The sequence below is a fragment of the Pinus tabuliformis genome, chromosome 9 (assembly GCF_031772625.1).
Source record: "Pinus tabuliformis cultivar Carrire ecotype Pingquan chromosome 9, CPIR1, whole genome shotgun sequence".
NCBI lineage: Eukaryota > Viridiplantae > Streptophyta > Pinopsida > Pinales > Pinaceae > Pinus > Pinus tabuliformis.
Genome location: NC_142307.1, coordinates 263515662 through 263540842, shown reverse-complemented (window position 1 = coordinate 263540842; position 25181 = coordinate 263515662). Strand labels below are relative to the sequence as shown.

The 25181-nt window shown below is 35.9% G+C and overlaps 1 protein-coding gene across 2 annotated transcripts in view; it reads right to left on the bottom strand.

Annotated features, from left to right (window-relative positions):
* LOC149148216 (putative phospholipid hydroperoxide glutathione peroxidase) overlaps positions 1-6021 on the bottom strand; it is a 70816-nt gene extending 64795 nt beyond the window's left edge. The window contains exons 1-3 of one of the 2 annotated variants that reach the window (XM_089438394.1): positions 5918-6021; positions 5335-5390; positions 5149-5225 (exon numbers count right to left, since the gene is read on the bottom strand). In XM_089438394.1, the coding sequence (XP_089294520.1) occupies positions 5149-5225; positions 5335-5388 (131 nt within the window). In that variant the 5' untranslated portion in view covers positions 5389-5390; positions 5918-6021. Of the gene's footprint in view, positions 1-5148; positions 5226-5334; positions 5836-5917 lie in introns of those variants that run through there. The other variant, XM_089438393.1, reaches the window with a different exon arrangement.
* Between the last annotated feature and the right edge of the window lie 19160 nt (positions 6022-25181).

Here is a 25181-nt window from a genome sequence, read left to right as displayed (position 1 = left end):
GGTTTACTTCATGAAAAGGAGTCATAGTCTTATACTAGGTTATGCAAACCATTGTCCATGAGTGCTTCCCTCGCCTTTGTTTTTCCAAGGCCCCATAAATTCCTTTTCCTTTATTTCTTTGATAAGGCTTCTTTAACAAGCTTTATTGATTTATCAAGTAATAATGATGATATGATCCCGCTTTTAAGATGAGCATTTTATTGCTTCATCGAGGTCAGGATGTTCACTAAGAGATCCTTTTACAGTGATAGGTGTGATATGCACGGATACTCTCGAGGACGAGTGGCTATAAAAGAAGGGGTAGAGCTCAAGCTACAATTGGTTTTTGCCTTCTTTACATCCCTTGCCATTCTTTTTCATTTTGATATTTAGCTTATGATCGCTGCATCAACCTCGGGTATTTTCAACCCCTTCTTCTCATAGGACATGTTCTTCTCATGCCTCATGAAATTGCCCCCCATGCTGATTGAAAATGGAAGCTCTGGATTTGTGCCCTTTGTGATCAAATCCTCACTATCTGTGTCACGTATGAAATCTTCATGACAAAACCAGCAATCCTTATCCCATCTACATTTCCGAACCAAGTCAAAATTGCTAATGTCATCATGCTTTTGTTTGTCACATTCTTCATTATATGACAGGATATGAAAACCTGAAAAAAATTCATCTTCAAAGGGTTTCTCCTCAACATGTATCCTCTTCAAAACAAGAAAAGATTCTTCATTAAGTTCAAAAATGTGAAAGGGAACATAGCCTAGCAAATCTTTCTCTTGGATGGATGATGTAGTGGATGCTTGAGCATCTTCCTTTTTCACCTATACAGATGCTCCTTTTGGAATAAAAGGGAGCACATTCTTTTCAATGACATCTTCACAACCACTATTGAGGTCTTCACGACCACTGTACACTAGATGCTTCTTTTAGAATAAGGAGCACATTCCTTTCAATGACATCTTCACAACCACTATTAACGTCTTCTTCATGTAGTGCTGCAGTTAGATCTTCATGGTCTCCATTCTTCAGATCCACAACACATTCTTCTCGTTCTAATGAGTAGATAAAGGCACTCAAATCTTCACATTTCTCCTTCATTTCAGCCAATAACACCTCCAAGGGATTACTATAAACTCAAGCACTACATTTTCTAGTTGCTCTTCTTCATAGCAAACATCAACCAACACATGGACATCACGTGGTTCACCAATAAGTTCAAGTTGTCCATTAAAGGACATTGGTTCATCATTGATTTCTTGTTTGCTTCATCTCTTTGTAAAAAATGTTTCAAATGCATTCAAATAAGTGCCAATGTCTCCATTAAACCATGGGAACTAATCATTTAGGGCATGCATGAGGGAAACAATCAATACTAAAAAGATCTGAAGGAGGATACAACCTGTTATCACAATTTTAGTTAATAATTTTTAAAGCGCCGACAACGGGACTGTCAGCGCCAATTTGCAATAAACCGGGTGAAAGTGCTGACAACGGGAGTGTCAGCGTTATTGTATGTTTAAAAAAAAAATTAACATGCAGGGTATCAACCCCAAAAAGAGAAATTCCATTTGTTTTTATAAATCAAAGCGCTGAACGAGTGGTAACTCATATTATGGGAGGAAACTTTGCACAAGGTTCCATTACGATTAACGGGTGGCTCTGACAAATCAAATGTCAGCAAAAAAAGACTCCATTTTACTCTGTTTTTTTCCGGTAAAAGAAAGTAATTTCGGGCACAGCCTCTAAGCAAATAGGAACGACTTTTTTAAAACCGAAAGAGGTTTTTGTCCGAACGGGCCCATCAACAAAAACCTCTCTCATATTTTGCAAATCTGTCACAGTTTGGGAGGAATCTTTACAGCACTTTTTACCAGATTTAAATATTGACTAAAACAGCCCACAAACTACGTAAATAGCTTTGACAACCGAACTATACCAGCAGATTTACCGTGGCATCCCTATAAATCAACATGACCTAAAACAGAATAAGAATAAAAGGGTATAGCTCCATCAAAATGTCTTTATTCCATTTAACTTGCAAAATGACAAAGTACTTGGTCCCATAGGAGGTATCTCCTACTAGGCAAATAAATGTTTATTTCCTTTAATAATCTTCAAACCCTAACTATCCTCAATAAAATAAACTTTGAACTTTCTTAGATCCACCTTTTTGTCCCTCAAAAAATAGAAAATCATAAAACGAGGCTGAAATAGGTCTTAGATGCCCTTCTTGCTGCCACGCGACATTCTCTTAAGAAAATTATATAATGCTTTTGGATTCAAAAATGAGCAAACGGTCCACTGGAGTCTTGAACCCTCTCCTAAGCCAGCATTCCATTGAAACCCTCTTTCAAGCTTTCCTCTCCATCAAAAACTGCAAATAAAATATAATTAAAAAACCCTTATGCATCCAACAGCACTACAATATACGAGTAATTAATAGCTTTGACCATAAATTACATTTGGAGCGCACCTCTACTCGTGTTATTTCCGTGCTTTACGTGCTTTAGGCCTTCTCAAATGGTCAACAAGTCACTGATAACCCTCCAAGGAAAGGTGTTCCTCTAAAAATGTGCACCTGCCATCAAATATGCCATAAAACTCCCCAATACCTCCTCATAAGGTGGGCCCTCCTCTTCATGTGTGTAATCTTGCTAGTGAAATGTGCCAAGGACTCCATAATGCCTCTTCGCTTATGCATCATACAATGTGAGATACACCTTGGTGGTGAGAAACATCTCCAAATATGCAACTCATGCCTCAAAATGTGTGTGGTGAACACAATATCAGCCTTCTATCACTAAGATTTCCTTCAAGTAAGTGGAAAAGTGCCTTGAACGATGTGAAACGATGTGAAAAGGAACCTCAATGGTAGAATACACCTTTGAATATGTGAATGGCCTCCACTTATGTAGTATGAAAATTATTACAAGAAGAAGGACTTGCACCAAGCCAACATGAATTCTCCAATGCCTTGGTCTATCCATAAATAATGAAGAGGAGCATGATAAAAAAAACGTAAACCAAAAAGATCTTCACACTTGGCACTGAACTATTGAAAAAAGAATGCCTCCAAAAATGCAAAATGAACCATGCCTTTTTAGGCGATAATACCACTAAATCATGGAGGCTTGGCTATTGGCCAAAGAATAATGCATGTAGGAGTGGCCCCACAGCAAGGCCCCATCTATGGGAGAAATGGCACTTGGAAACACTCATTTGCTTCTATGAGTTTGTTAAATCCACATGAGTTTAGGTGCCTAAACTATGTAACCAGTTCCTCCATGTTTCCATCTCCTGGAAAGTCTCTCTTAGGACAAGACCTCCAAAGTCTCCCTCTTAGCATACGAACTTCCATGAGCAGTCGAGTTCAATGCAGCATGCAATTCATTAAAGTACGAATTCTCTTATTTATTTAATAAAGAAGGAATGAAGCTATGTTCGAGAATATTTTAGCCATTGCACTCTCAATTAGATATTGCAGTCTCTTCCACTACTCTACACAACAGAAAGAACTTCCCTTTCTCTATTGAACAGTGCCTCACTGATCTTCTTCCCTTCTAGTGCTCTTCAGCAGCAGTAGTACAAACTTTTGATTGCCTTCTAGAAATAACGTGGAGAAGAAATACTTAGTTGAATCTGTCCATTAGTAGTAATAACAGGGTTGCAGATTTAACAGTGTCTGCTCCAGCTGTTGAGGACAATCCGGCCATGGTTATTCCCTCAAAACCATCCCATTTTCTGAAATATTTTCAGTAGCAAGTCCCGAACTTATGTAGGGTCTTTTCAGCCATGAGTCCATGGTGTCTCTTGCCATTTGCAGAAATTACAGCCATTGTTTCACATGGGTTACTCCATAACTGGAAGAGGAAAAATACTCGGGAAAAACAGAAGAGTGATCCTTGAACAATGGTGATTAATGCTTTCTCCCAAGAATGTGCAGGATACATGCTTACCTCATATGGGTCGCATAACCTTCGCAGGAAAAGAGATAACCTCCAAAGGACAACTCAAGTCAAGGGAGCATTGAATAAAGAGGTAACCTCCAAAAGACAACTCAAGTCAAGGGAGAATTGAATAAAGAATGGCCAACAAGGTAGCAACTTCAAAGAACAAGTGTCAAGTTCAAACCAACCATGCACCCCCTTTCCTTGTCCCCTCTTGTGGTAACATAGTGTCCTGTTGTTGTTGCTTCTCAAGCAAACTTTTTGGTGGATATCATACATATTTCCTTTTATGCATGTTTTTCATAATAAAAGTACACTACCGAAAACATAACATGCACACTACAAATCCCAGTCCCCACCAACGGGGACTCATGCATTCACGGGTCAAATTTTGGCCTTCAGCTCTGCACTTGTTGCACTTAGAATATAGTGCATTTCACAGTATTTACACACCGCCTCATTCAACTCAGCCTACATGACTTGACTCCCATCACAAAAACTACATCATCTAAATAATACATGATTTAAGGTAGTATATTTTAAGGAGTGGTTTACGGAGGTGGAGGAATTACTGGGACAGCCAAGAGTGGCTGGAATTTGGGTAAAAAAATTTAAAAAATCTTGTAGATGTAGTGTTTGAATCATGTTTTTGATGGTGGAAATGGATTCAGCACCATCAAAAACGTCTAAAATACCTAAAATTTATGAATTTTGACAGCTTTTACTTGGATTTACAAAAATCCTTGCCGGATTTTTTCAAAATATGACCAAAATTTCCATAACTTTCAAGAAAAAAAAACATAATTTTTAAACTACTGCATATTTTAAGGGTCAAAAACAGGGGTATTACAAGTTGGGACTATGTGGGCGAGGACTGCGTTTTGCTTATAGTATTCGTGTTTTGGATGAACTTGCTCATTAAGCTTATTAGGCAATTTTGTATGTTCAGACAGAGAATAGACTCCAAGAGCTGCTAACTTGCGGTGGCTGCATCTATAACCTACTTCTTCTTGGTCTTTAAAAAGCCACGAACATATGATGTTCCTCTTAATAGTCAGAAGGAAGCACTTTATTTAAAAATAAAAACGTGCTGTAAAAAGCCATGAACATATCTTGTTCCTCTTATTAGTCAAAAGGAAACGCTTCATTGAAAAATAAAAACATCCGAAATCATTGTTTCCAAACTGGAAGCAAAAGGGAGAGTCACCATTGAGAGGCAACGTTGACAATGAGTAAAATCTTGCCCTTGTAAACGCTGAGATCCACATCATTACCCTTGATGTCCTGCATACAATTTAACAATGCTGTCTCATATGCAAATGCGTGTGTGTAGAGCTAATAATGTCAGAGAAAGCAGTTCAATGAAATAAGCTAAAAAGAGGATAGAAATTACTTTGATTGTGAAGTCATAGACAGAGGAATACTGTTCTGACGAGCTTTCAGACATTGCTGTAAAATTAGCAGAGAAGCCAACACGGAAAAGATCAAAATCTTGATAATTAGCAGAGAAGCCAACACGGAAAAGATCAAAATCTTGATGGGGTGTTCTTGGTTTGATACAAAAACATGGGCGTGTGGATGATCGACTGCCAGGGGAAGCGAGAAAGCGAAGAACACGAGCGTTGCTGGAGGGTTTTAAGGGTTTACAAATTAGGGCTCTGAAGATGGGTACCGCTCGAACAGAACGTGGAAGATCGTAAAAAATGCAGGGCTGCATTGGGAAGATATGCAAATCAGAAGAGGTCAACGAAGGAATCAATTTTTCAGGCTGTACTATTATGGGTGGCGTGGCATGAAAAAATAATAAAGTAAGAGAATTTGCGATAACGTTTCGATTTTGACGGTTGACAAGATATTTGATGTTCGGATTGTTATCCAAATTGCACCGAATAAGAGTATACTGTTTTAGATCTGTGTTTCGTTATTACTGTTTTAGATCTGTATTTCGTCATTACTGTTTTAGAAGGATACTGTACCTTCTATGAATGCACACTCCAATCTGAAAATTCTAAACGCCTGTTGGGACAATGCTGCCTAACCCACCAGATATTCACATGGATTTCCACCCTGACAGATATTCACAGGTGGGATTGAACATTTCCTTATATATGGTTGTAATTTCATGTCAGGATGCGTTTGATTTACTATTTTATATGGGAGTTATTTTATATGGGAGTTGTTTTTGGGATTTTTTAGATTTTTTTGTGTAATTTGGTAGAAAATTTTGACTTAAAATTTTGATTTGTGTTATTTAAATTTTTTTTATTGTATATATTCAACACTTTGAAAAATAATGTTATTTAAATTGGATTTTTAATTATATATAAATTCAGCGTTCTTAAAAAACCCCAAAATTTTTATTGTACAAATTACTCATTAAACTTATAATTTCAATAATTTCCTACTAAATTATAAAAAAATAAAAATAAAAAAACCATCCTAAAAACTTCCAAAAAAAAAATTGCATCTCACATTTCATTTTTCATTTCATTGTTTGTCTGTCGGGATAACCAGTGAACCCACCACGGGAGGATGTTCTTCATTTTTCAACTTTGTCCACTTTTATTGTAAATTTTTGAAAAAAATGAATGGTTTCCCTTTGGATTTATATTTCATCAGACTTACGATGGTTTTTTAATAAACTTTGATTTTGTTTAGCCAAAGTAATTGCGTTTGGTATTTTATTTTGCTGAAATTTCTTTTATACATTTATTGTAATATTTATATATGATTTGTATATTATAAGCTGTGCATTTACTGTTTTTAAAATATATTTTTAATTTATATTAAAAATAATAAAAATATATTTTCAATTTAGGGAGTCAAGAGTAAGGGGTTATTTATAGTTTTATTGTAAAATTGAGATTCAATATGTTTGGGGATTGGGGAGTGTTACAAGTAATCAAAGGAATATTTGGCATTGTGGTAGGGGCTAGAGTTGGTCATTTTGAAGAAAATTCGACACTTGATAGTATTTGAGGAGCACTCCATGATCGTCATCCAACAAGCAGTGAAAATCCAAGAGAACTCCATCAATGTTCAGCTCCCAATTTTACAAGGGATTAAAATGCAAATTCGGAAATTTGATTCAGTGTCAAGAGGCAATTGAATTCCATGGCAAATGTGTGGGCGAATAAAGGAGTTACCCTAGACCAAAGAATGTTGGCACGAAACCATAGCAATGCTATTTTTAAACCTTTACCATGAAATTAGAAATCAATGTCCTTGGAATAATTGTAATTAATGGACATATCAGCATTTGGGAGGCTCAATGGTCTCACATCAGACTTCATCATTGACAGGCGATCCCCTCTAATCAACACACTGCAAAATGGTGGCATGGCTTTAATGCCAAGGCTTGGGCCCCCCAAACACATGGTCGAGGTTTTACTTATTCAAGAGTCTTGGGACACATGCAGATTGGCGTCTAAAAATGCAAGTGGGAATTGCAATATAATCTCGTTCATTGGTGTGGTGAAGTGAACATGCTCGAGTAGAAAAGTCTTAATGGCACTGGTTAAGAACCGTCATGGTGATAAATCAAGCAGGGAATGTTTGGACAACACAATGAATAAGGTAGGACAACATATTAAAGGTTGTGAGTGGTCGTGATTGTTGATAGGATCGAGTAGGCTTGGAGGAAGCTTATATAAGATCAGAAAGGTTGTCATTTTAAATGTCAAGGTTTATGATTGGAATTGAGACTCTGCGGGTGTTATAGTTGCTCGAGGTTCTGGAGTGAGAATAGAAGATGCATTATAGAGCTCGCCCATTGGGGAAAATGAAGAAATCACATGTCAGTTAGATTATATCTCTACTCAATCGGCAAGGATAAATGGTGGCCATAGAGAATCAAATTCAGTTGCAACTTCTCAGCCAAAAAAAAAATAAATAAAAAAAAATAAAAAATAAAATAAAAAATAAAAAATAAATAAAATAAATAAATATATATATATATATATATATATATATATATATATATATATATATATATATATATATATATATATATATATATTCTTCAAAGCAAAATAGATATGTTGCAAGACAAATTGGATAGAATGGATAGTCATCTAAGAAAATTGGAAGCTTCAAATAACGAGGGAGTGGATAGAAGCAACGTTGGCAAGGATGGAAGGGAGGAGGCAGGAACAAACCAGGCTCTTACTCAAGAACAGTTGATGCAAGCGGGAGCAGAAGCAACCACAAGCCTAAACATTGATTATGGGTCATTCAGTGGAGGCTAATTTAATTTTTATCTTGAATTATGTACTACAAATATATATTAGTTTTAGGAGTTTTTTGGAAGGTCTTCAGACGGTATCAATATAGTCCTATAGTAAATAGGCAGTGTAGTAGAAATCAAGACCATTTTTGAACCTGTATGAACTCAATAGTAAAAGTATCATTTAAATTTGTAAAAGGACCTAGCCTTACAACCAGTTTAACATTATATATATATATATATATATATATATATATATATATATATATATATATATATATCTAATGTGAGGGGTAACCTAATTATTAGATGTTTTTTACTTTTTCACTAAATTTAGAGATACAATTTCAAGAAATATTGTGATTTCTTGTCTTTTTTAAATGCATAGATAGATTCAATGCCTTGCAAAACAACCCTTGAGACACTTGAATTAAAAATCCTACCAAATTTTACACAAAATTGATCAAAAATAGATGCAAAAAATAAATAAAAAATTAATTAAACAAGTATAAATCCATCTTAACCACGAACCTAAAAAGCATCCACAGGATTTTGTCCACATGGGGTAGCTCAAGCGGCAGTGGTCGTGGAAATGAAGTCTCACCGAACCGGAAGTCTTGGGTTCAAATCTTGAGCTACCCTTCCCCCATAGTGGAGTATGTAATGGACATGAAAATAGGAGAGTCCTACCAAAGCTTACAAAAAAAAAAAGCATCCACGGGATTTTATACATACATATATATATATATATATATATATATATATATATATATATATATATATATATATATATATATATATATATATATATATATATATATATATTACTATCCTAAGAAATCCTATCAAATTTTACACAAAATTGATTGAAATAGATGAAAAAAAACTCTAATAATTAAACCAGTATAGATCCATCTTAACTTTTGGTCTAGAAAGCACCAAGAGATATCAAATCTTTTGAGGTTAAAACTTATTTTAGAGAGAAAAACTTGAAAAGTGTTCTGCTCTACCATGGGTATGATTGTTAACACTGACAAAACAAAAGTTATGATTATCAAATCCAAGAAGGACAGTTACGCTAATTTTATGTATGACAATAGTAACTTGGAGGAAGTGTCTTCCTACAAGTGCCTAGGAATTGATATTCATCACAAGCTCAACTGGAACTATATCATTGAGAAAAGGATTAATGGGGGATGGAAAGCTTATTTTGGTCTTGAAAATAATTGTAAAACGACAAACCTCGTAATGTGGGATAGAAATAAATTCCTCTTTGAAACTTTAGTCACTCCGGTTATCTTATATGAATGTGAGGTTTGGGGTTGTAGCATCTCTAGAGAATCCCGGAGAAAGATTGAGCAAATCCAGAAGCGTTTTATAATGTATAACCTCAAAATTAAAAGCAACACACCCTATCCTATTCTCATTATAGAAGTGGGTCTTTCCCCTATCGAGAGCCTAGCTATGACTAGGCTTCTGTTGTACAAGCACAAACTCAATAACATAGGAGACCATAGACTTCCTAAGCTAGCTTTAAATTCCAGCCAAAACCACCTAAGGCTCAAGCGAGGTTGGTATAAAGACACCAGGGCCTGGTTAAACCATTGGGAGATCGACAAGAATGTTGCATTGCAAAACATTAATAACATTAAAAATATTGTTACTTCTAAGTTCAAAGAAAAAATGTGGTGTGAGAAATATTTAGCAGCTAAAAGAAAATTAAGATATTATAAGGAGGTCATCAACCCCACCCTAAAAGATCAAAAGTATCTCTCTATTTTAACTATCTCAAAGAAGAAAATTAATATAGCCAAGATTAGAACGAACTCTCATGAGCTCCATAGTGAAACGGGTCGTTGGGCAGTTCCTAAAACACCATGGATGGAAAGGTTCTGCCATCTCTGTGAGAATACGAACATCAAGGATGAAAATCACTTCCTCTTAGAGTGCCCCGCGTACAACCACATTAGATCTCAGTTTCAAAATCTTTGTTGCAACACTGACCTTCCTAGCCTTTTACGTTGTCAAAATTACAGTGAGTTTGGGAGGCTTTTCTCCAAGATTTTTGAGCATAGGAAGAAAATCTTATTTCAAACTAAATAATTTGTTTCTTTAGGTCCGATAGGCCAAAGTTTGGTCCCAGTGGATGTTAACCATCATCATCATCATCATCATATATATATATATATATATATATATATATATATATTAAATTACATTTTTTAATGCATAATAGATTCAATGCCTAGAAAATCTTCTTGACCACTTGGATTGTGTAAACTATATAACTTAAATTTGTAATTCCAACAAATATTTGTTGGAATTCAATACCAACAAAATATATATATATATATATATATATATATATATGGAAAGGAACCAAAATATAAAATAGTAAAACTACTTGAAATATTTTAACCATAAAAGTTTATTTTTTAAAATTACTTCGTTTACATAGTTTTTTAATGATTTTATATATATGAATAACATTGAAACATTTTATTTTCAATTACTTCATTTACATAGTTTTTCATTTGTTCTATATATAAATGAATGACATTGAAACATTTTATTTAACATGGGTATTGAAACGTCTTGAAAATCTCCTTGGCGCTTGGATTGTGTAGACTACATAACTTAAACTTGCAATTGTAACAAACCATTGTTGGATTTCAATATTGACCAAAAAATGTATTTGAAAATGAGCCAAAGTATATAATAGTGAGACTACTTGAAATATTTTAACTATAAGATTTAATTTTTTTGAATTGTTTTATTTACATAGTTTTTCAATTACTTTATATAGTATATACATAGTTTTTATTTAATATGCGTGAAAATGAGCCAAGATATATAACTTGTCCTGACGATGAATCACACTTGCTGGTTCGAAACACATCGACAAATGGATTTTGATGTGATTATCGCTGAAAAAACATGTTCATAAATAGTGAGACTACTTGAAATATTTTAACCATAAGATTTGATTTTTTTCAATTGCTTTATTTATATAGTTTTTCAATTACTTTATATAATATATACATAAATTTTGTTTATATATAAATATATATATGATATTGAAATATTTTATTAACCTGGGCATTGAAATAATTTATCCATAACCCACGTTGAATTTTTTTATTTTTTTATCATTGACAATATTTTTTAAATGTCATATATTATTAGATCTAAGACTTTTGTGATCCATAATGTAGATATATGTCTTTCGGATTAATCACATAATTAGGATTTGGTCGACGTTTCGAACCAACTAATGTGGTCCATCCTCAGGACAAGGTGAAGAATCAATTGATCTTAAGGAATAAATAATATGGATGCATCATTGCCTAGAATTAGTTGTTGAAAACTAGTCGTTGGTAAATTAGTTAGATTAGTTAATAAGGTAAGTAAAATATTATTAATTATTAGAGGTGGGGAGTTATTTATTAAAATAATAAAATATATTTCGTTAAAAACTAGCTATTAGGAATAAAAATAGATATAAATAATTAAAATATTATATATTTATTTAGAAACTAGTTGTTAGGTGACAATTTCAATTGTGATTGGAGTGCAGATTCTTGGCAGAAGTAATTCGTACCTAGATCTGTGCTTGCCTCAGACAATTTTCATGACCTCTTCTTGAACCTGTGGCAGATTTTTTTTTTTTTGTGGTGTGACAGACCACTCTCTTGGTGTTGTAACAAACCTTGCTTGGTGTTAAAATTCCCTTTGTGTTGTGGCAAGATTCTATGGTTCAATCTATGATGAATTAACCCTAGATCAGTGATAAGATATCCCTTGAAGTACTAGAGAGAACTTCGGACCTGTGACAGTCTTAGTGCAACAGCTGATTTGGTGTGTGGAGTAGGGAAAATTCCTCATGGAGTGTGATCTTCTTTGGACAGTTAGTGCAGTATGGTGTGAAAATCTTAATAAAGTTAACATGGTGCAAGAATTTTGATGCTACAGTAAAGTGTTTATAAATAAGGGTGATGGTGCAGAATAAGGTAGATTATTAAAGTGAAGTATTGGAACATTTTGAACAATGGTCTAGTGCAGTGTGGTGCAAGGACATTTGTAAAGAAGAATTGTCACAATCTAGTGTTGAAGTCTTGGTGCAACAGTGGTCCAGTAGTCTTGAGATAATTTGGTGTTGAAATATTGGTGCAGTGCAGAAGTCATGGTGCAAACTTTGGTGCAGACCTTTGGAGGTAACTTGAAGTAATCTTTGGGACTAACCTTGGACCAGATTTGAAGAAGGTGCAGAACTATTATTAGAGCTGGTGCAGAACTTGGTGCAGTTCATTGAAGACACATTGAAGTGTTGTATTGAAGATCATAATGCAGTGTTGATGTCATGATGAGGTAACTTGAAGAGATTGATTGGGTATTATGAAGAACAATGGTGACACTTTCTGTATGACAAGGTTGTCATTGATGACGTGACATGGAGACTAAGTGAAGGGATAACTGAAGATTGACAGGGCTTGGTGAAGAAGACTTTGGGAGTCATGAAACCAAACATATCTTGACAAAGCGAAGCTATAGGATTGGTGTCCTTGGATTTGGTGCTCCTAAACTCAAGGTTGGTGCCTTGGATAAGATAGGGTCGAAGCCCTAGAGGTCGGAGCCTCACTAAAGTCCAAGTAGGTGCTTGGCACATCCCAGGTTGGAGCCTGGGTGTTTTCTTCTAGGGTTGGAGCCCTACCTATATTGTACTTGATTCATTGTAAAGATTATATTAATAAAAGCATTTATTTATATTGTTCATTTTGAGTTCTAAATATAAGTGATATGACTAGTAAAAGTAACAATTGAAAAGAAATATTGATTCAGCCCCCCTCCCAGTATTTCCAACAATTGGTATCAAAGCTAGTACCTTCAGTATTTCCAGCAATTGTTATCAAAGCCAATACCTTCACTCAAAGCCTAACATTTTGAAGGTTGATCATTAGAACACAAATGGCAAAGCCAAGGAAGAAAGTCTCCAATCCTCCTAAAGATGTGTCTCCCTCAACCACCAAAATTGAAGTCAATCAATTTGTGAAGGCTCCATTGTTCAACAGAAACTTTTCTATATGGGAGGCAAGAATGAGGAATTTCTTCAAAACTCAAGGCATTGAAGTCTAGAAATCGATGATTGTTGATAGCATGATGGATGGAGAATTCAAGGAACATAATACAAGAGCAATGAAAACAATCTTGAATGGGCTACCTAATTCTATGAAGGCCAATTTTGAAAAATGTTCATCAGCAAAAGGCATATGGGATAAACTTCATGATCTTCACTCAAAAGGAGCGTTGACCATGATTTCTAGTTAAGAAAATGATGGAAAACAAGAAGGAAATTTAGAGCCCATCAAGGAAGCTGGAGATAAGAGTGATAACATCAAGGATAAAGAAGACCTAGAAGATGAAGAGAATGAAGATCTCCTCACTAAACTTATGGTTGCCATAGAAGAGATTAACAATTTGAAAAACAAAAATGAGGAACTTAAGAAGAAAGCGCAATTTGGTGACCAGGACAAGACAAGGAAGGAAGTTGACCTTGTCAAGCTTCAAGTGCAAGAAAGAGATGAGGAGCTTGCCAAGATTGAGGAAGAATTTCATCAAAACAAGAGAAAGTATCATGAAGAAGTCATATCCATGAAAAATCAATTGGATAAGGCAAATAAATGGGAAGATAAGTTGTCAAGCCACCTTGAACAAAGGCATAAGAGCTTGAATAAATTGAAGAAGAGATCGGACAATATGTGGTAGAGGTCTCCTCTCTTAAATCTCAACTAGAAAAAGCAAGAAAGCTAGCACAAGGAGCTGAGAAGACAATGGAAGCATTGGCAATCATAGAAGGACAGGTTGATGAAGCAGAAAAGGAGAGAAACACCATGACATGCCAACTAAAAGAAAAATATGAAGAGATCTTGAAACTAAAATCCAGCATCAACCTTCTCAAAGCTGGAACATGTAAAGCTACAAGAATCAAGGAAGAAATGGAGAAAATTCTAGCAAAGTAAAATGAAGAAATCTTCAAAATGAAATCAGATATCATCTCCCTTAAAATAGAATCAAATGAAGCTACTCGTATCAAGGAAGAGATTAAGAAACAACTAGCTAAAAAGAATAATGACTGTGAAAAATTGGAAGAAGAAATCGTCTCTCTCAGGAAAAAGGTTGAAGGGATGGACAAAATCTTGAATATATCTCAAGCCTTGGATGACATGCTCAGCCATCAAAGGACTCCATTTGATAAATCAGGTCTTGGATATGAAGGTGAATCGTCAAGCAAGGATGATCGTACTTCAAACAACAAGGAAATGAGGAAGTCTGATGGAAATAATGATGATCCCAGTTCCAGCAAAGGCAAGGAGAAGAGTCAAGGCAACAATGGAAGAAGTCTCGCTCCAAGAAGACTTGTAGATGATGTCAAGAATACAAAAGGCGATAAATATTATCAAGGAATCCCAAGGAAAAAAGGCTTTAGAAATATATCAAGAAAATATCCATCTCCCAGGTACCAAAGTATATTTCTTGGTTATTGTTATTCTTGTACAAACTTTGGACACATGGAAATGATTGTAGGGCATATCACAAAGATAAATATAATGGTCTTTGTCAATCTCCAAGAAGCAATTACGCAAGAAGTCATGAATTCTTATTCACGAACAACATAGAGTGCTTCAAGTGTCATAACATTAGACATATGGCACGTGATTGTAACTTGATTTGGGATCCTACATAAGCTAGAACCATGCAAGAGAAGAAAGTTACACAAGTATGGAGAAGGAAGCAAATATAATCCAAAAATCTCTTGAACTTTCCAGCCAACAACACATGTTGTTGACCTGATCTTTGACAATCTAAGCATTTGATGGGAGACTCTGCCAAAAGGAAGACCATGCATATAGTTAGGGAGGTCATATGATGATTAAGCATTCTTGCAGAAGCTATCCATATCCCTGATGAGTCACATGAACAATCATCCTTTGATAGATCATCCCTTGGGAGAAATTCCATTGAAGAACATGATCCCTTATTCACCCATGAACTATTATTAAATATATCTTTCACTTGATCACTAAGAATGTAATCTTCAATGAGCTAGAGGAGGTCGTACAAAGAGAGGGAGTTGGTTCATCACATGAAGGAATTTAAGCACATATATCATGCACCACATCGCCAGAAAGAAGAGCACCATAACAGGGGGAGTAACATACCTATGAAGAACTACTATTCATAAAGAAAAGAAGCAACTTGACAGGGGGAGTGCTTGGGCACCCCGTTTGCCATTGATGTCAAAGGGGAGAGAATGTTGAAAGGGCAAGAATATTGCCATCAATGACAAAGGGGTAGATTATTAATCTAGGTTGTCATTGATGTCAGTATGGCACTAGTCGAGATGGCAAATATTCTTGAGATGCCTGGTTCCAAATGATGATGTCATAACTCTTGTTCGAAGAAGAGGTTAAGCAACTAATGAAGAATTCTTTCCCGAACAAGTCCTTGAACTAACTATAATGTTGCTGAGTGCCAATCATGTGCCTTTATTGGTGATTTAGACCTTAGGTGCCAATATACAAGCCTTTGAAGTGGAGGACTATAATTGATGAAATCATACACATGATAATGTCATACTCTTTAAAGAATGACCACACCTTGACATAATTGGAAGACTACTTTGGTGTCTTTGACAAATTAATGAAGGTTGCACTATGACATATTACCGCACTATCACTGAATACATGATGTTATACCTTCATCATGATGCTGGATACTATCATGATGACATTATTGGTGCAAAATAATGGAGGAGCCCCATTGTCCCAAAACATTCCTCTTATTGTTCCAAATATTTTATGCATATAAATTTAAGGACATTCACAAAGAAAATCAATTTTCACTACCTTAGAGGCAACCTCTCAATGTGATTCCTATACCATCTTTTAGAGCATAATTTTTTCTTTCCAACAAGCTATTACTCAGCCCAAATCTCCAAGCAGTTTGAAATTTAATAATTTTTTAAGTTAAAATTAACTTTTTGGTTAGTAAGCCGACCTCATCCTTCAAGGACATGTCGACCTACCTTAAGGGACATGACTATTCATTGGAGAGTCTAAATTTGTGTATATATATGCGATCAAATGTCCTTGTTTCAGATTGTCTAATCATTTGATTAAGCACAGAAGCTCAGTGAAGGAGAAGAGATGTTCATATCTCATGAACAGGAGTTAGGATAAGGGTTGTCTCTTGGGTAAAATCATGTGCATGCCTCGGAGAAAATTTTGATCTGTGATTCGGACCTAGAAGCCACTTCTGTTGTGGATAAGACAAGGATTGTTGACTCTTTTGTGCATTTCTGTGGTGACAATTCGGATTGCGATTGGAGTGCGGATTCTTGGTAAAGTAATTTGTTCCTAGATCTGTACTTGCCTCAGACAGTGTCCATAACCTCTTCTCGGACCTGTGGCTGAGTTTTTTTTTGTGGTGTGATATACCACTCTCTTGGAGTTGTAACAAACCTTGCTTGGTGTCAAAATTACCTTGGTGTTGTGGCAGGTTTCTATGGTTCAATCCATGATGAATTAACCCCAGATTAGTGACAATATATCCCTTGAAGTACTAGAGAGAAATTCGAACCTGTGACAGTCTTAGTGCAATAGTTGATTTGGTGTGTGGAGTAGGGAAAAGTATTGGTGCAATGTGATCTTGTTTGGACAGTTGGTGTAGCATGGTGTGAACATCTTAATACAGTTAACATGGAGCCTAGGTGTTTTCTTCTAAGGTTGGAGCCCTACCTATATTGTACTTGATTATTTGTAAATATTATATTAATAAAAGCATTTATTTCTATTGTTCATTTTGTGTTCTAAATATAAGTGATCTAACTCGTAAAAGTAACAATTGAAAAGAAATATTAATTCACCCCCCTCTTAGTATTTCCAATAGCTTCAAAACAAGCACATATTGTTTATGGAGCTTTATATATACAAATTTGTACATTATTTACAATTTATATACATTTTCTTCAACCAACAAACAAAAATGGATATGTTTCCCTTATTGAATCAAACATTTCCCAAGTGGATTCCTTAGGCCCAAAGTTCCACCACTACACCTTGACTTGCTCTATTACTCGATTGTGGAGTGTGAGGCTCCTCCAGTCTAGTATGCATAGCGGCTTTAGCTGTAACTCTCCCTCTAGTTCCACCTGTAACATAGACCAATCAATCACATGATTAAAATCTTGTATGTATCTTTTAAGCAAAGATGCATGGAAAACATCATGGATTTTAACTAATTGAGGTAATTCCAACCTATAATACAATGGTCATGTCCTTTCACGTATCTAAAGGGGCCCACAAAACCATGATGTGAGCTTGGCACGTGACCCAATATTCAAAGAACTTTTCTTCGGTCTAACTCTCAATTAAACATGTTCCCCAACCTTGAACTCTTTAATCACTCTATATTGATTGCATAGCTCTTCTACCTGTCCCGTGCCACCTTTAAATTTTGCTTAATGATATGTGTTTTTTGCTCCATATCTTTTAGCACATGAGACCCAATAAGGGCCCTATTCATCGGATCACTCCAACTGATAGGAGTATTACAACTCCTTCCATACAATGCCTCAAATGGGCTCATCTTTAAAGACTCATAATACCCATTGTTGTATGAAAACTCTACAAGTGGAAGATAATATTCCCACTTATTTGGTTGGTGCATTACATACATCCTAAACATGTCTTTGAGGACTCTATTTTGTCCTCTCAGTTTCCCCATCTTTCTGTGGATGATAAGCTATAATAAAGGCCAATTCTATCCCCAATCCTACAAATAGTTCCTTCTAGAATTTAGAAGTGAACTTGGCATCTATATCTGAAATATTTTTCTTGGAAACTCCATGCATCCTCACAATCTCCTTTATTAATATTTGAGTCACCCTATTAGCGGAATTGGTGGATTTGATTGCTACAAAATGAGCCACCTTGCTTAACTTGTCAATCACCACCATAATTGCATCATATTTTCTAGAGGTTCTTGGCAACCCGGTGATAAAATCCATGGATATTACTTCCCACTTCCATTCTGGAATGGGGATGGGTTGTAACAAGCCCACTAGATGTTTACATTTAGCCTTCAGCTATTGGCATTCTATGCATTTAGCAACAAAATCATCCACCTCCTTTTTCAAATTAGGCCAATAATAAAACTTTTTGATGGCCATGAGAGTCTTTTGGTACCCCAGATGGCCAAAATATAGTTTTGCATGGAACTCTCTCATTATAAGCTTCTTCAAATCATCATTGTTTGGTACATATATTATGCTCTTGAATCTAATTAGACTCTCATTTGTGACATGCAATCCCTCATCCTCACCATCTTGTTGTACTCCTTGCCATTGATGTACTTGATCTGAAAGTCCAACTCGATAAGTATGGCTAGCCACCTAGCTTATATTGCATTCAACTTAGGTTGATCTAACAAATATTTGATTCCACAATGATCAGTCATGAACATGAACCTTTTGTCGAGGAGGTAATTCCTCCACATCTTCAATGCATGAATAATGGAAACTAACTCCAGATCATGAGTCATGTAGTTTGCCTCATGCTTATTTAATTTCTGTGACTCATAGCAAACTACATGTCCTTCCTACATCAAGACTTCACCAAGCCCTTCCTTGTAGGCATCTGTACATACCACAAAATCTTTGTCCAGATCTGCAATCCTCAACATTGGTGCATTAGTGAGCAATTGGTTCAATTGCTCGAAGCTTGTTGCAAATTTAGTTGTCCGCTCAAACAAATTTTCCCTTCCTCTGCAAGGAAGTGAAAGGATGACCTATCTTAAATAAGTTTATGATGAACCTCTTGTAGTAGCCCACCAATCCCATGAATTAGCTAATCTCATTCACATTTTTCAGTATTTTCTGCTCCATTATGGCCTTAATATTTTTTTAATCAACTGATATCCCCTCCTTGGAGACAATGTGCCCCAAATAATGTATTTGTGACTAAAATAATTCACACTTGCTAAGATTTGCATACAACTTATGTTCTCTCAGCAACTGTAGTAATGCAACTAAGTTTTTTTCATGTTTTTCTTTAGTCCTCTCGAGTACACCAATATGTCATCAACAAACACAATCACAAATTTGTCCAAGTAAGGATGCAACACATTGTTCATTAAACACATGAAAGTGGTTGGGGCATTAGTAAGCCTGATAAGTACCACTACAAACTCATAGTGCTTGTATCTTATCTGGAAAGAAATTTTATGGATATCTTCTTCTTTGATGTACACTTGATGATACCCTGATATCAAATCTATCTTGGAGAAAACTGCTAATCCCCTCAATTGTTCAAATATATCATCAATCCATGGCAACAGACATTGGTTCTTGATGATCACTTTATTTAACTGCCTGTAATCAATGAAAAGTTTGAGTGTACCATCATTTTCTTTACAAACAATATTGTATCTCCCCATGGCGATACAATTGGTCATATATAACCTTTATCAAGCATCTATTTAAGCTACAATTTTAACTCAACCAACTCAAGTGTACTCATCTAGTGTGGTGCCTTAAATGTTGGTGCTGCTGCAAACATCAATTTGTTAGAGAAAGCAACTTCTCTGTGAGGGGGGTAGTCCTGAAATGTAAGCAAGAAACACATCTTTGTATTTTTTCAACAAGGTATATTTCTTCAACACTTCAACTTCCTCTTCTCTATCGATGTCATTGGCATTTCCATCGTTAAACGTTTATACAACAAATAATTTGTAGCCTTTTTGGAAAATATGCTTGGCTTTCATGGTTGTGATCAGCCTCACTGATGCTGGCTTTTGCTTGCCTTGTAAAATTTTATTTTCTCCAACATCATTCAGAAATTCGACTGCCTTTTCAAAATAATCAACTTTGGATATGTGTGAGTATAACTAGACGACACCCAATAACACGTTGTATGCACCCAATGGCAACACATTTAAGTGTGTTGTTTTTGGCATGTCACTGAGCTCAAAAGCACATGATTTTACCGAGTGATTTATTTTTATGTTTTTCCTGGTCACTAATTAAACTAACCGTAGCTTTGTGTGCAATTCTTTAGCTAACTTGCATTTTCCCATGAGTTCTGGACTAAAATAACTATAGTTATAACTGGGATAAATTAAAATGGAAATAACTTGGTTACACAACTTACCTTCCATGATCCATAAATTGCCTTGGATATTCCACTAGACAGTTCTTCACTATAGATATGATAATATTATATTTAAAATATGAAATTCTACACTATTACAATTTTATTATATTTCTGGATCTATATATTTATTGTTAATAGTGCATGCATTCATATGAAAATTATGCAGAAAATAGAGAACAACAAAATAAAAGCTCACACACACATTTTGTAACGACCCCTCCCACATTGACCTTCTTTTACAATCCCTTAGAGTAAATGTGAAACAAAGTGTCACTATGACATGACCCAACCTCCTAGCTCTAGTTAAGGAAGTGGGGCCTACAACTGAGACTTATTGACCACAAACTAACATCCTACAGGGACTACAGTTACCCAAGAGCTGAAGAAACACCTCAAGTGGTCAATCCCTGAGCTAGAATGTTATGAAACCAGCTCACAAAAAGATAGAAAAGAGAGATCCACGCCTTAGAATTCAGCCTCTTCGAGGGGGCAACCTCCTTTACATTACATAAATGAACAATTCTTGGATGATCCAAATGACAAAACCTCCTTTCTATATATAGGAGTCTAAGGAGTCACAATATAATCCAGCCGACCTAACAATAATAATATAAAGCCACAAGAATAACAATAGAGGGATTCTATGGGGCACAGAAATAACAATATGGGGGTAATAGGGGCACAACAATATAAATAGGGGGTATAACTACAATAGTAATGGGGTAATCACTAGTATTATAGGGACCCAACATGCCCCTCTCCTTCAAAAAAGTGTTGTCCTCAACGCTTGAGCAGTTTTGGATACTTCTGCATAAAATTCTCATCCTCCCATGTGGAATCTTCAGCGAATAAGTTCTTCCACTTGATAAGATACTCTGAAATTGATCGATTTCGTAGCTGTCGAGTTCTTGTTTCTGTGATTGCTTCCGGTTCCAATATAATTTTTCCTTCCTCGTCAAGTTCTGGCAATATTGTTTGAATTGGGAGCTTGTCACCTATAACCTTCTTTAAACATGAAACATGGAAAACTGGGTGCAATCGAGAAGCTGCAGGAAGCTCCAATTTGTATGCCATAGTACCAATCTTTTCCAACACCTTGTACGGACCATAATACTTTGGTGATAATTTATTATCCTTCTTAGCTTGCTTAGGGACATTTTCTTATATGGTTGTAGCCGTAGGAATACCCAATCACCTACATCAAAACTTCTTTCACTGCGATGTTGATCTGCCTGTTGTTTCATTCTATTTTGTGCCAACACGAGGTTATCCTTTAAGAGTTGGAGGACTTGTTGTTGATGTTCGATGTGATGTTCCACTGCCTGAACCTTAGAATTTTCTCTTAAATATGATGTGATGGATGGTGGTTGATACCCATAAAGTGCCATAAATGGGGTCATTTTTGTTGCTGTATGGAAGGAAGTGTTATACCACCATTCAGCCAGAGGCAACCATTTGACCCATTGTGTCTGTTTATCAGATACAAAGCAACGAAGATATCCTTCCAAACATTTGTTTACTATCTCAGTTTGCCCATCAGATTGAGGATGATAAGATGAGCTATGAGCTAACTGAGTACCAAGACAAGAAAATAATTCTGTCCAAAAATTTCCAGTGAAAATGGGATCTCTGTCACTTACAATAATCTTTGGGTTTCCATGTAGCTTTTGAACTGTTTCCATAAATGCAGTAGAAACTGTACTGGCTTTAAATGGATGTGATAATGCACAAAAGTGTGCATACTTGGTAAGTCTGTCAACTACCACCATGATGACACTCTTTCCCTCAGACTTGGGTAAACCTGTGATAAAATCCATTGAAACCTCCTCCCAACGTTGGCTTGGAATGGATAAAGGTTGTAATAGACCTGGTGTCTTAATTGTTTCAACTTTATTTTGCTGGCAAACCAAACATTCCGCCACAAACTTTTGAATATCTGATTTAAGGCCATCCCAAAAAAATTCCTTCTTAACCCTGTGGTAAGTTTTTAAAAATCCTGAGTGCCCTCCTAAGGGAGAAGTGTGCAATTCCATAAGAATCTTTTGTTTTAGCTGGGAATTCTTACAGAGGTATAAGCGATCTTTGTACCATAACGAATCATTTTGCCAGCTAAATGTATCAGAAGTACTGGAATCTTGTTGTAGCTTTTGAATAAGTGCCCACACTTCTTCGTCATTCTTCCATTCCTTCCTTGCTTCGTTTATCCAATCTGGTTGGATAATAGAAATGGCACACAACAATGCTTCCACATCCTCATCCTTTCTTGAGAGTGCATCTGCCACCACATTTTGCTTCCCTTTTTTGTAGATGATTTCAAAGTCATAACCCAACATCTTTGTGACCCACTTTTGTTGCTCTTCAGAGGATAATCTTTGTTCTAAAAAGTATTTAAGGCTATCATGATCCGTTTTTACCTTGAAGTGTCTTCCCATTAGGTAGGGTCGCCATTTCTTAAGTGCATGGAGTATTGCCAACATTTCCTTCTCATAAATAGCTTTGCTTAAAAACTTTCCCTTGATTGGACGACTTTCAAAAGCAATGGGTCTTTCATCTTGCATTAGAACAGCACCAATTCCATTTCCTGAAGCATCACATTCCACAATAAAGGTTTTTGTGAAGTCCGGTGTAGCTAAGACCGGTGCTTGGCACATTGCCTCTTTAAGATGTTCAAAGGCCTTTGTTGCTTCCGAGTCCATGAAAATGAATCTTTCTTCAATAATGTTGTTAGAGGTGCTGCTATTCTCCCATAATTCTTAACAAACTTACGATAATACCCTGTCAACCCAAGAAATCCTCGCAATGCTTTATGGATGTGGGGATTTTCCATTCCTTAATGGCTTTAATTTTGCTAGGGTCTACCTTAACTCCTTCATGAGATACAATATGACCCAAATATTCCACCTCCTGGACTCCAAAGAAACATTTGGATCTTTTTGCATATAATTGTTTCTCCTCCAATAGTTGTACACCCTGTCAACATGTTCAACATGATCCTTCCAAGACTTGCTGTAGATTAGTATATCATCAAAAAATACTAACACAAATTTTCTAAGGAATGGTTTGAAAATTGAATTCATCAAACCTTGAAATGTTGAAGGTGCATTGGTAAGGCCAAAAGGCATGACCAAAAATTCATAATGACCCTCATGAGTTCTAAATGCCGTTTTCGGAATGTCTTCAATCTTCATTCTAATTTGATGATATCCCGAACGAAGATCCAACTTGGTGAAGTAAATTGATCCATGCAATTCATCCAGTAATTCATCAATAACAGGAATGGGGAACTTATCTTTAATAGTGAGCTTGTTGAGCTCCCTATAATCTGGACACATGCGCCATGATCCATCCTTCTTGTGCACCAATACTACTGGAGCTGAGAAAGAACTTTGACTCGGTTGAATTATACCAGCCTCTAGCATTTCTGCAACCATACGTTCAATTTCACTTTTTTGGACATATGGATATCTGTACGGCCTGATGTTTGGAGGAACACTTCCTGGAATCAGATGAATAGCATGATCATGATCACGCATAGGTGGGAGACCTTTGGGAGTCTCAAATACCTTGGAATGATTGTCCAGGACTTTTTGGAGATCTGGAGAAATAGATGATTCCAATGTGGAAACATCTAGCGAACATAATTGTGCAATTACACCTCTTTGCTCCTTTTTTAGAAGCTTTGTCATGCCATTAGAGCTGATTATCTTTCCTGGTTTCCCTGCAATACCCCTTAATTCAACTTCCTTTCCTTCCACAGAAAATTTCATGAAAAGTTCTTGAAAATTAAAAGCTATTGTACCCAAGGATTGTAGCCATTGGACTCCTAGTACAACATCAGCACCTCCCATTGGAATGGAAAGCATTGGGCTAGTCAATACATATTCTCCCATGGATAGCTTGATATTATGGCACTTTCCAGAACAATTTATTGTTCCTCCATTTGCAATCATCACTTGACACTCTGGTGCTGGATATAGGAAGCAATTCAATTCTTTTGCTACCCTACAATGAATAAAATTGTGGGTGCTTCCTGAATCAATCAACACTATTACCTTTTTCTTCTTGATTTGTCCTTCTATCTTGATGGTTTGAGGAGTGGTAATTCCCGCCAATGCATTACAAGATATGGTCGGATTTATTTGTTCTTCATCTAGGCTTTGTTCCTGGAATATATCCTCTTTTTTGACCTTTCTTGCTCCTTTTCTTCTTCCTCTTCACAATCTATGTAGAATAATTTCTTCTCAGCACACTTATGACCTTTTGTGTATTTGCTATCACAATTGTAACAAAGCCCTTTTGCTCTTTTTTCTTCCAATTGTTGTGGTGTCAACCTTGTAGGTTGTGGAAGACTATGGGCAACAACACTTTCGTCTTTATAGTTGTGAATGGTATGCTTCCTTGTTGCCATAATTTTGCTTTCCATTTTTCTTGCTAACCTGAATGCCTTCTCTAATGAATCAGGTTCCCAAAGGCGCACATCATGTTGGATATTATCCTTTAAAGACCCTATGAACACATCAATCCTATGCTCCTCTGGAATATCTTTTACCCTTATGTTCAATTTTTGGAACTCCTCAATGTGCTCCATTATTGAACCCTTTTGTTTGAGACTTATCAATTGGCTAAAAAAAGTGTTGCTTTTTGTATCCTCATAATGTGCTATCAATTCTTCCGTAAAAATTGCCCAAGTGATAAATTGTTTACGAGAACAAAGCCATTGATACCATACAAACTGATTTGGTTCCAAATATAAAGTTGCCATACGTACCTTTTGTGTGTTTTGCACATTATTGAGATCGAAGAATT